This window comes from Lycorma delicatula, chromosome 4 (genome assembly GCF_047948215.1).
Source record: "Lycorma delicatula isolate Av1 chromosome 4, ASM4794821v1, whole genome shotgun sequence".
Lineage (NCBI taxonomy): Eukaryota > Metazoa > Arthropoda > Insecta > Hemiptera > Fulgoridae > Lycorma > Lycorma delicatula.
The window spans coordinates 103314909-103328066 of NC_134458.1; the positions used below are offsets into that span (position 1 = coordinate 103314909).

Sequence of the window (13158 nt, forward strand, 5' to 3'; positions counted from 1 at the left end):
AATGTTTCTATATTAGTTGATAAATTATTTGGGAACCAATTAAAAGATTCTGCTACATATTAATTAATCCCTGTTAAATACTTCATCTTCGCATAAATGTTGCTTTTGAATACAATGAAAACTTAATTTGTCATGCTTGGGGAAGAGATATAAACTGTTATGAAATATTAGTATTTTCTATTAAACAGGAATGATGATTAACATGAGAAATAACAATAAAAAGTGATAAAATAGCCCCAGTCGACTGGGACAAATTTATTGAGTTGTCTAGTCTGCAGCTTTTATCTCTTCAGATTTTTCAATATTCTTATTTTTACTATACATATTTAAAAACCCTTTTTTCTCATTTAATTTTTATCTTCAATTAATGATATTTTACTGTTAAAACTGCTACTGCTATACCCCACAAAAATAATTTTAAGCACTTCTTCTTAATTCTTTTATCTATGCTAACTATGAACAGAGTTTTTATCTATGAACTTTCACATTAATTTAAATTAATATCCTAAAAACATATATATTTCCAGTTTAATATAAAAAAAATGTTTATATCCAAAGAATATATATATCCAAAAAACAACTTAAACACCAAACACAGAGAAAAAAAATACCAATTGTCGATTTTGGCAATTATTTCACATCATTCTAGTATGTCGTGAAGTTGTGTAGTTATAAATTTTGTGGTTGTTGGGGTTTACGTCTTCTAAATTTTTATTTCTTTTTTGTTTTTGTTATTTGTTGATATAATTGTAGAATTATGTTCTGACTAATGATGTGAGATCCTGTGGAAGTTGTTTATTGGTATTAGTTTTTTAGGCTTTTCTCTTACTGTGTTTGTTAGTTAAATTGTTGTTTTTTTAGTTTAATTGGTACAGTGCTCAGTATGTTGATGAATTATTTCATTTTTCAGAAAGTTAATATAAATAAATAAATTAAATATATATATAATAAATTATTAAATATATACAATGGAATGAAGTGGGGTAAAGGAAGATAGATTCCACAAAAACTGTAAAGACAGTTGAAATTGCATTTTGGAAATAAGATGTTAAATTGAGTTGTATAATGGATTTATGTTACACAGGAATGGGAAAATTCACATATAACAGTTAATGTCAATTGACTATAATAATATAGTGATTTATGGTATACTGTCTTATGCAACACAGAATTAATAATGATTTGGAATTTATAATTTAAAAAACAGAACTTTATTGTACCGTGTTCCTTATAAATTAGAGAAATGAATTATAAAGTTATACATTTATGGAAATGAGTCATAATATCAGCCAATATAGTTTTGTATTTCATTGTACACTACCTTAACATGTAAACTGCAGTTTCCCCCTCTACAGTAACTGAGTACCATTTGCATACAATTGGGACTTTTTTATGTTCTTTGAATCCCAATTATATAAATCAATATTATTTATAATTTTATAAATTATCGTGAAATTTTGTTATTAGATTGTACGTATAAAATTTTATCTAGAATTATTTACAATAGAATTAAGGACCAACTAGAAAGTGAGCTAGGCGATTACCAAGGTGGTTTTCGGCCTTGGCGCAGTTGTCCAGATCAAATTATTACTTTGAAATTACTTACAGATATTTATAATAGAAAGCAAAAACAGATGATTATTTCTTTTATTGATTTCAATAAAGCGTATGATTGCATACATAGACCTTTGATGTTAAAAATTCTGAGAAATCTTGGATTGGATCCTAAATTGGTAAATATGATCGGTTTAACATTAACAAATACAAAATCTAAAGTGAAGTTTTGTGGCGAATTTTCCGAACCTTTTTACATAAAATCCGGACTGAGACAAGGCGATGGACTTTCGCCTTTATTATTTAATTGTGCACTAGAATTTCTGATGCGTGAATGGTTTAAAATAATCCAAAAAATATTCACGTAGGATATAAAAGAGATAACTTAAATTTAAATTGCCTAGGATTTGCCGACGACTTAGCTTTATTAGCTAATAGTATCGCAGAAGCCAGAATACAAATAACAAGTATAGAAGAACTTGCGAATAAAATTGGACTTAAAATTTCTTACGAAAAGACTAAAATGATGGCTATAGATCCTTTAGTTATTAATTCTGTGAATATTAATGGAAACAAAGTAGAACTTGTAGAAAAATGTAAATATCTTTGAGAGATCATTACTTGTAATTGTAACGAAAAACAAAATTGGACTGAAAGACTTAATAAATTATTTAAAGTGCTACAAGTAACCAAAAATACTTACGACAAAAAATCGCTCTCGATTAACACTAAAATTAGACATTACAAAACTGTGGTTAAACCAGTAATTACTTACGTGAGCGAGACTTTATTTAGATTAAATCAGAAAAATAGGACTGAACCTTTGCTTGAAGTTGAACGCAGGATTCTTAGAACCTGCATAAACAAAAAATATAAACATGAAAATCGGTACAGATTATTGCTTAATAAATTTCTGTACGAAAACTTGGAATCCTTAATTGATACTATGAAAAAGAAGTGAATTTCTTTCTGTGCACACTTGTTAAGATTACCGCAGGATAGGATTACTAAGAGAATTATCAATCAATTTTGGTCTTTAAAAAATCCGCCATTATGGATTAAAGGAATTAAAGAAGACATGCAAGAATTAAATTTAACTTACGAAGATTTACTTAATAAATTTTAAAAATTAAAATTTGTTATTAAAGATCCAAATACCAACTTCTTTAAAGTAAGAACTTTTAATTATACAAAAAGGGTTTATTCAGAAGAGGATCGTAAAGCAAGATTATTAAGAATGACTAAATATTAGGAGAAAGTAAAAGCTAAGAACTTAAAGGCCAAAAGATGGGCAAAAAAGACTTGAATTATTCTGACTAAAGTAGTTAAAAAAAAAAAAATCAATATAGTATCCAAAAACACCCCCACGTCTGTTGACTGTTCTTGACCTCAGTGTGTCACGGGTTGGTGTTTCAACTTGTGAGGGGGAATTTTTTTCAAGTATTAAATGGAAGCAGGGGTTGGATATTTGTTATTTCTTACTCTTCAACTGTAATAATATAGGTATCTAATGGGAAAGAAAAAAAAATCACTTATTTCCTGAAAACAAAAAAAAATGTTAGTGTATGCTGCATAAAGAACAATGCTTTTTCCGCTTTTGAACAATAAAGTTATCACTTTACGGTGGTTCTGATCCCCAAAGTCAATATGATGTATTTGGCATCAAGAGCCATTGTTACAAGATGAAGATGTTTCACAGTGGTTCTTATCTCTGAAGTAAGTGTGACTAATAATGCATAGATCTGTTGATACATGTCAAAACATGATTTTGATAAAATCTATTTCGTCTTTCAGTAGAGTAGTAGTGAGAGTAAACCATTTAGTACTGATGATTCTGATACGGACAAAGACTATACACAATCAGATGAAAGAAGTTGCAGATCTAGTGACACCAGTGATTCTGAAGATAATGATTTACAACTGAAAATAGCATTTCCAAATCAGATATTACATTACCAAATACTTTCCAGCAAACAGAAGCATCTATGAGGTAATTCAGCAGAATAATACTTCAGAAATCGTACATACTGCATCACTTTAGCAGCAGACTACTTTATCAGATCCTGAATTTTCTGATTTTCCTCATCAGTTAAAAATTAACATGGAATCTACGGATGTTGAAAATCCTCTTGATATTTATCAGTTATTCGTAAATGTTAATATTCTTCAGATAATAGTTGAAGAAATGAATAGATATGCCACAATTAAACTTAGTAGCAAAAATAATAGTAGAAAATCACATGAAAAAAAGTTTATCGGCAGCTGATATAGCTGAAGTAAAAACATTTTTTCCTATTCTTTTAGTAATGGGATTAGTTTGTGTTCCTATTACTGAATTGTACTGGAGTAAAGATAAAATGATTCAAACTGAGTTTATTGCACAAGTCATGCCTGGGATTAGTTTTTACAACTTCTTAGATTCATTAACTTCTCCAATAATGAAGAGCATTCTAATAAGAGAGTGAGAAAAATACAGACAGTTTTAGTCTTGTCGCTAAAAAGTTTTCAATAATTTTTTGAACCTGAAAGAGACCTGGTTATTGATGAAAGTGTGCTTCCATTCAGAGATAAATTAATATTTTGGAAATAGTTGCCAAATTAATCTCACCTGTATGGGATTAAGGTATACAAATTCTCTATGGTGGATGGATATACTTATAATGTAAGGGTTTATTATGGTCGAGGAGATACAACTTCTGGCAAGGGACATACTGAAGCAGTAGTAAAACAACTGCTTGATTGTGTGCAGGAAAAAAAGGAAGGATTTTGTATGCTGGTATTTTTTACTCAAGCATCCAGTTAGCTGTTGAATTGTGTGGTAAGAAAATTATTTATTGTGGAACACTATGTAGGGGCAGAAAAGTTATCTCTTAAAATTGCAAATTAAAAAAATTGAAAAAGGATGAAATCATTGGGTTCAGAAAAGTAAACTTAAAATTATAGACTGGAAGGATTAAATGATCAATATTAATGATATTGATCCCACAACTGATCTCACACATGATGCAGCAACAAGCTGAAATAATTCCAACCCTAACCCCAAGACTTATTCACACATTTGCTTAACCAGAAGGTACTGGAAGAAAGAAGTGTAAAATGTGTGTCGGATGTTACTAAAAGTTGCATCTAAGTTTGAGCAGCAAGGAGGCTGATAAAAAAGCTAAACAGATCATCAGTTACTGTGACAATTGTGAGAAGAAACCCAGTCTTTGCTTAGATTGTTTTAATGATTACAATCAAAATTTGAACTAGTTCATGATTTTTATTTTGTAATGCATTTTTTTATTATGTCTTAACTTCATCAGCTATGATTGTATTTCATGTTTTATTTTTAATTTAATGAGACAGTTACTAAAATTTAAAAAATTATTGTACATTTTAATTTTAAAAATTATTAATTGCTGTTAAAAATTCATAACACTAATATTTGTAAAACATTATCATGTACTTTCGTTCATGTTGTCATTATTTTTATTTTTTTAACTAATGTTTTTAGAGGTATCAATATCAAAAAACGGTTATTTGTTTGTAATGTGATTTTAACTTATATTTTTATTACCGCAAATATTTGTTTTTCCATGTATTTCTGTTTAAATTACTTCTAATTATGTTTTATTTAGGCCTAAATATAATAATTTTCCTGCATTTTTATGTATTTGTTTACATTGCTTATTATGATTTATAATTTTTTATTAGTAATCATTTAAAAAATGTTAAAAAAAAGTTTTGTTGTTTCAAAGGTGTCTAATGCAGTTTATATCTTAATTTATCATATATTGATAATAAATTTTCATGCATTTCTATTCAAAATGTTAATGCTTTTACTTCGATGAATATATTGCAGATTAGGAAAACTGAATATAAAAAATGTTTAATTCTTTTAAAGAGGTTCTTATCTTCAGTGTCAAAAATGGCTGGCCATAATGAATACTCTATTTACTGTTTAGTAACCTACATTGTCAACTTGCTCAAAGTTCATTTAGCCCTCAATAGATGGGTGTATCAGGAATGCCTACTTGACCAAAGAGACAAGTACAGACTGGAATGGCAGTCCTGATTCTGTACCTCGAGGATAAGAACCGCTGAAATTTAATTCTAATAAAAATTACTCCTGTGGTGTAAGCAAACAGTGCCTCATGATGCCAGAAGCAAGAGCCGTGAATTATGAGTCACGAAAATTCAGATACTTTGGCCTGGTGGCAATAACCGCAGTTTACTTGTTAAGTTCCCACAAATAACATCACAATTTTTTTTCTTTGCAAAGCTGATTTTATTTTATTATTTTTGTCTTTTAGTCAGATTATTTATAGTAGACTTTGATTCGATTGATTGATTAATTTATTAATTAATTCTCAAAATGTGATGGTCCAAGATGTCCTACAGTTCGGATATTTGACTATAAAAATCAGTGTATGGGCCTTACCTTTGAGAATACCATTAATAGTGATAATTTTTCTTAAATTATGTTATCAATTTCATCAATCATCTACTTGGTATAAGCAGAGTTTAGTTATGCCTTGTTCTGGCAAAATTATGCCATACTACTGCATTTAACAAAAGACATTCTTCCCTAATGTTTAAAGATTGAATCACTTTTAAGTGTTTTCATTCTTCAATCATGGGCAGTTGATGTGAAGTTGCCACATTACTTTCTATACAGGCCAGCAAAATGAAGAGTATTTCAACTGACCAAGCAGGTGTGAATCACAAATACGAAACATTCCTAAAAGAGTTACAAAATAAATTGAGTCGTGTACAGGGTTGAATGTCCATGCAAAAAGAGTGCTTCCACTGGTCCTAATAAGTTATATTAATTTCAGACCTGTTGTGAATGTAATTAATCTGTAAATGTCTTTTGACTATTGAGTTCATAGTGACCATTCAAACATAATGTATATATGTAAGATTTATCTAAAATTGATTTTTAGTAAACTGGAAAATAAATTAGGGATTGTTTGTTAACTTATTTCCATCATTAGCTTTAGTAAATATTTCTTAGCATTAGCAAAGTGGTATTTACTGTGTAATTTTAAAAGAGGTCTTACTTTTTCAAATGAACATTAAGCATTCTACATATGCAGTTTATTTGGCTGCTGAGTCTACTTTAATTTTCTTTTTTTACATTTATTTATTTTTGTTTTTTAATCTGTAATTTTTTATTTTGTATTTTAACTTATTGCTAATTTTTTTTTCATTCTATATTATATTATGTAGATTTTATTTATTTTTAAATTAGTAATATTTCAAATCCATCACATAAAGTTTTGTTTTTGGTTAAATCACAAGTAATTTGCATTACAGTGATGTATGTGTGCCAAGCTCAATTCTGTATTTTTATTGTTATTGTTATATTATAGACAGCTGATTTTTATGAAATCTTCTTTTAACTCTCTTTCTTATTATATCCTTTTAAGTAAATTTTATTTTTTCTTGAGAAATGTTTTTTTATTTGAAATTTATTAAATTGTCTGAATATAATATTTACTGAAGTTGTAAATAGTTTATTAATCTACATGAAAAATGGAATTTAATAAAAATTAATATTTTAACTCATTAACTCCCAGTTTGGTTTTGTCTGAATTTCTGCTTAACTCCAGTTGTATACAGGTGGCTGTGTATTTTTTAATTTATGTTATGTAGGTCATTGATTGAATATTCTTCTGTTTCAAATAACTTTTAAATCAGATTATGGAATTGCAATTTATTAGTTGTTTAGTTTTATTGTTTTCTTTATTCCAATCTTTAGGATTGAAAATATCCCTGCAAAGACATTTTTTATTCTTAAGTTTTTATACATTTTATTTAGTTATTTCACCCCATGCTTTATAGAAACATAAATTCATACATACGTCACAGAAATGTGTAAAGGTATTTGTTAAGTTTATTCGATATGGTATAAGAACTACGAAATGAAAAATTTTTAAACAGATTTTTATAAAAAAAAATTGATTCTGAAAAATTTATGATAAAAAAAAAGTTTGGTTTTGGGAATGGTTGTAAACTGTATTTCTTATATTGTGTGGTTTTGCAACCTGAAACATCTTGGGGAATAACATTCCGGGATCTAATAAATGTGCAAAAAGGATGTGAATGGTTGTAGTCACATTTGATAAATTAGATCACTAAAATTAACAAATTTTAATGTAGTTTCAACACTTGCAGTCGTCTGTGGATAATGGCCATTAGTGATTATTAAAAATATGTATATGGTTATGAAAAAGATTATTACTATACCAACAGTGAAGTAAAATAATAATTGTACAATAAACCAGGGCTGCCCTAGGCTGGAGACAAGATTATAGGAGGGCAGGAGACAAGTATATTTAAATTATCATTGAAAGTAATAGGTACTAGTTTTAGTTTGTACGTTCGTTGTCGTTAATTTGTTAAAAATGTAATTTTGTTTTTCAGTAAAACAATTTTCTGTTAATCTGTATTAGTATTTATTATCTTAATGCAATTATATGTCATTTTTCTGGTTAATATGGTTTAAAAAAATTTTTTTTGGAAAATTTTAAAGTTTTTTTGAAGCTTAAGGGGGAGGGGCCTTTTTTGGGTTGTCTACAGTGGAAAAAAACATTAGGGCTGACCCTGAATAACTTGTCAAAAAGAGAGAAAAGAAATGAAAATAAATTATAAAATGTGATAATGAATAATATGCAATAATATATGTACAAATGCATCTGCCAATAATAAAAGCTTCTTATTATGCTCTATAAGAATACAAGTTATATTAGAAAATATATGAAAAAACATAGTAAGCAAGCCAGCACCCTAACAAGACAGTTCCTGATTTCTAGGATTTAATCAGTTCCAAACTGCCATAAAAATCAAAGTAAAAGAAAGGTTAAGTGTGATGTTTTAATATTAAGAATATATTGACTAATGACAAACCCTAAAAATATAGTATAAATGTTTCAAGAAAGCTGATTTAAGACAAGTTCTAAAAACTAAATTGTAGCTAATAAATTAAAATAAATGAATGCAGTGTTTATACTATGAAGTAGGTTTTTTAATTTTTTGTACTAATTTATTTTTTCTCAGGCTTATATATAATTTTGTTAGGGTTGTGTAAAATAAATTTTCTCATAAGCTTGATATTTCATGAAATTGGTTTTTGTGATGTATTGTTTATTATTTTTAAAAAAGCTTACAGATAAAATAAATAAATATAAACCAATAAAAATTATTGGCCTTTCTTCTAACCACAAGTTTTCCCTGATCTTACGAGAGAAGGATTTTTTTTTGTTTTTTTTAAAAAAGTTTTTTTACATTGGAGTAGGTGAAATCTCTGTCAAACACAATCTATCTGCATAGATGGTAGTGTTGGACTGTACTGACTAAAACTCACTCTATGGCACACAAAGACTGGACCCCCACTGCCATAAGCACAACATAGTCTCCAGTGGGAATTGCAGGATTGGCTGTCAGAAAAGAGGGCTGCAAGAAACTCAGCAGAGTCCCACAGGTATTGAAAGAACATGTTCATCTGCATCTAGGCCTAACTCGGCCTGGTCTAACCTATCCTAATTTAACCTAATATAATATGATGCAGATGGTTGCCCCCCCACTACTGCAGGCTGGCCCCCATCCTATTTTCTTCCATTCTTTCCTGCAGTGATGCTCCTTACCATCTTGGACTCACATTAATCATGTGCTCAACATCATCAAGGTGTCATAGTATGGGCACAAGTCATCTTCACTGTGTCCCCTAGTGTAGTGTCCCTTGATACGATCTGAAGCAGCCATGATCTGACTGGGACTAAGTATGAAAATATAAGAGAGAAGGATTGCCTATCTTCTTTGGCACTGGTTGTTAGGTTATATAAACTCAGTGAATGGTAATGGTAACATTATAATGCTATATGTAAATAAGCCTTTAAATACATATTTTTCTAATTAAATTTGTATAACTATTTTTTACATATTGATCAGTCTAAAATTGTTATCCATAGATAACAAACAGTTATCCATAACATTTTTCTCAAACAGTTTATAATTCATGTTTAAAATTCAATAAAAATTTATCCTAATTTGTTAACTCATTTATTATTAAAGTCAAGAGCTATCTAACATAATTAATTACTTATAAGTTTTCTCCTGTTCATATTTTCTGAATTTGTCTTGTTCTTTGTAATGTTATTTTTCTTTATTTTATTTTGCCTATGTAAGTTGTTGAACTATTCAGTTATTGTTAAACTTTATTAGTTTTGTTTAATACAGTAAACATCATTGGAAAGTTTTTTAAATGCAAGATGTAATCGTATAATGAAAAAATGTGCCAAGATAATTATTTATATTTGGCAAAATTCTTTTATTTACTAAGTTCTTAAAGATTTCATTCCATTTTGGAGTGTGTGGAACCTGAATTTTTAGTTAGATTTTGTGCGCTTTTTTGTTTGAAGCAGTTATGAAGATTTTTTTCTGTATCATTTATGTTTACCTGCCACTTTCTCTCTTTCATCTGCCTTACAAATAAATTTAAATTATGGTTATCAGTAATCTACTTCATTATATGAGCCCATTTATTTTATCACTTCTATTTATACTTATTTTCCTCATTAGTAATTAATTTTTCTTCCTATTAGTTGATTTATTTTCTTATGTTACATGGTAACATTTCACATAGTTAATAGTTTATTTTGGATGTTGTTTTTACTTATTAATAGGTAGCATTAGTAATACTGTAACATCATTACAGAAAACCATGAACTCTGAAAGTTGTTGACTTTTAAGTATTATCCTAATAAATCAGCATAAACATCTTAGGAATTATGCTCGTGTTTTGCTGATCTGACTAGAATTAGTGTTAATTTTCTTATCAGATTCAAAATTCACACATGATTGGATTATAATGTATTGGGACTCACATCTGGAAATAAATTTCACTGTTTATGAGGAAAATGCAGGAATGTCCTATGCCAACTGGAGTAAGGCTACAAACTAATTTCTTTGTTATAGTAACTTATTTTTGTTAAAGCATAGAGGCAAGTGATGAGCTTACAGACTTTCTTCTGACCTCATATGTTCTTTATATTTTATTGGCTGTCATAAATCTGATATTCACATTGTGATGGATTTGTAATAGCTCTAGTAGAAAATTGGTTTTATTTATATTGCATGTCTATATACCACTGTACATATATGTGTGTATGCGTGTGTATATATTTATATAATTAGTTATCCTTGATAGTCTGTAGCAGGAATCCTTTCCTAAAGCTTGAGGTGTGAAGAAGGTGGTTGGTTGATTGTATTTTTTCCATTTTTATTTATATATATTTTTTTACTAACTTGCTATTGCATGTACTGCGATGCTATTGTTTTTTCCTGTTGTTTACCTTGAAAAACAAATACCACCCACCCATTCACCCTGCAAGTTATGGATGGATTGGTTTCCGTTTATAATATACAGGAAAGAAACCTTTCATAGTGACGAGATCGAAGACAGGATCGCTTCAACCAAGGACGTTTAACATTGATGATCTAAAGCGGAGGACGAGTGCTGCACTTGCAAAAGGTGGTGAAATTGATAAGCTACCTCCTGACAAAAAGGACGTTCCTACACCTGATCTCCCAGAAGGGACCAGTCGTATCACACGTCTTAAAGCTCAGCAGATCGCATCAGGTTTGTTTAATGGGATTTTTCTATGTATTTAGATTGTTTACACATAATTTTTCAATCTTTTATTTGGTTTTCTTCATATATGTCCATTAAGGAGTGTGGCTAATTTTTCAAAAGTAGAATCATACTGTTTTTGAATAGATTCATTGATGTAAGCCTGTGAGCTGCTGGTGTGGTACGATCCTATAAGGAGATTTGGTTGTCATATTTTTTGTTTCTGATATCAGTTATATGGGAAATAAATACTAATTTACTGATTAATTTTCGGCCTATCTGAGTATAAGTGTTTATACAAAATAATTTAGACTGTTTATAATTTGTTTCATGCTGAAGTGAAATGTTATAATCTAGCTCTATACAGCCTATAGGTTTTGATGTGTATACTAACAGATAAATAAAATAGGTATGTTTTATTGTATCATTTTTGAACGCTCTGTTTTGTTGTTACATCTATCATTCATTTTAACAATGTAACTTTCCTGTTATTCTATTCTTTTCGGAAATACAATGTAATACTATGACATTGAACAATTATATGTTGGTGATGTTAACAGTCTTTGCTTGTTAAATTCTGTATTACTTTTTCACTTGTTGCTGATTATAAAAAGATAAAAGCTACTAACTTATATTTTTTCATTTAAGAATTATTAAAACAGCTCATTTGAAGAGGTAGTGTGGGGGCTGTGAAAGAGCTCATACTGAATCAAAAACGAATAAAGAAATGACAGAAAAAGTGAATATATACCGAGGTGTGATAAAAAAATACGGTGAATGAATTTTTATTAGCGGCAACTGCCGACGCTACATCCATATGCTGTAATTTGTCCAATATCGTGATCAACTGATACAGGCAGGGACAAGTTGTAACACGTTTGAGCTTGCCAGTCAGCTGCCAGAGCCGCTAGAGCGAGGTTGTGTTTATCATGTCTGTCGCGTGACATGGATTTTGAACAACGCATTAACATTAAGTTTTGTTTTAAGTTGCAAAAGAGTGCCAAAGAAACTCACGAAATGTTAGAATCGGTGTATGGCGATAATGTGGTAACTTTGAAGACTGTGTACAAGTGGTATGACCGATTTAAAAACAGAAATGAGTCTGTTGAAGACGAGCAGCGTGTGGGACGTCCAGTAACCTCATAAACAGTTGAAAATGTGCAAAAAGTGGAAACAATGGTTCGTTCAAACAGGCGAATGACTATTTGAGAGCTATCGGAAGACCTTAACATCTCATACGGATCCGTTCAAAGCATCTTAACTAATGAATTGCAAATGAGATGAGTGAGTGTAAAATTTGTTCCCAGACTATTGAGCGATGAACAGAAGGAAAATTGTGTGTCAATTTGCACGGAGTTGAAGGCTCGTCTTCATGGAGATCTGGACTTCATGGCCAAAATTGTAACTGGAGATGAAAGTTGGGTCTATGGCTATAACCCTGAGACCAAAATGCAGAGTTTCCAATGGAAAACCAGTTCATCTCCTCGCCCTAAAAAGGCACGTCAGTCAAAATCCAACATCAAGGTCATGCTTGTTGTTTTTTTCGATAGTGAGGGCATAGTGCGGTCAGAGTAAACTGTAAACAGAGTAAAACAGAGTAAACAGCGATCAGAGTAACAACTGTAAACTCTGAATTTTATAAGGGTGTACTGCAACGTTTGCAAAACGACGTACAAAGAAAGCGACCAGAAAAATGGACCAATGGCTGGCTTCCTGTCTGTGTCACACCTCGCTTCTCATTCGTGAGTTTTTGGCCGAAAAAAGTGTTCCTGTCTGTCCACATCTGCCATACTCACCGGATTTAGCACCATGCAACTTTTGGCTCTTCCCAAAAATTAAAACTGTGCTTAAAGGAAAAAGTTTTGACACCATTGCTGACATTGAGAGGGCCACGACCGAGCAGCTGAAAGCCCTTCCGAAAGACGCCTTCCAGAAGTGCCTCCAGTCATGGAGTCAACGTTGGGATAAATGCATTGCTAGCCAAGGAC

At 30.2% G+C, this 13158-nt stretch overlaps 1 protein-coding gene across 6 annotated transcripts in view; it reads left to right on the forward strand.

Moving 5' to 3' along the window:
* The window catches only part of E(bx) (nucleosome-remodeling factor subunit NURF301 E(bx)), a 190009-nt gene that overhangs the window by 33894 nt on the left and 142957 nt on the right, over positions 1–13158 (forward strand). For 5 of the 6 annotated variants that reach the window (XM_075363866.1, XM_075363870.1, XM_075363868.1 and 2 more), the window contains exon 8: positions 10967–11179. In XM_075363866.1, coding sequence (XP_075219981.1) covers positions 10967–11179 — 213 coding nt within the window. The remainder of the gene's footprint in view (positions 1–10966; positions 11180–13158) is intronic. The other variant, XM_075363869.1, reaches the window with a different exon arrangement.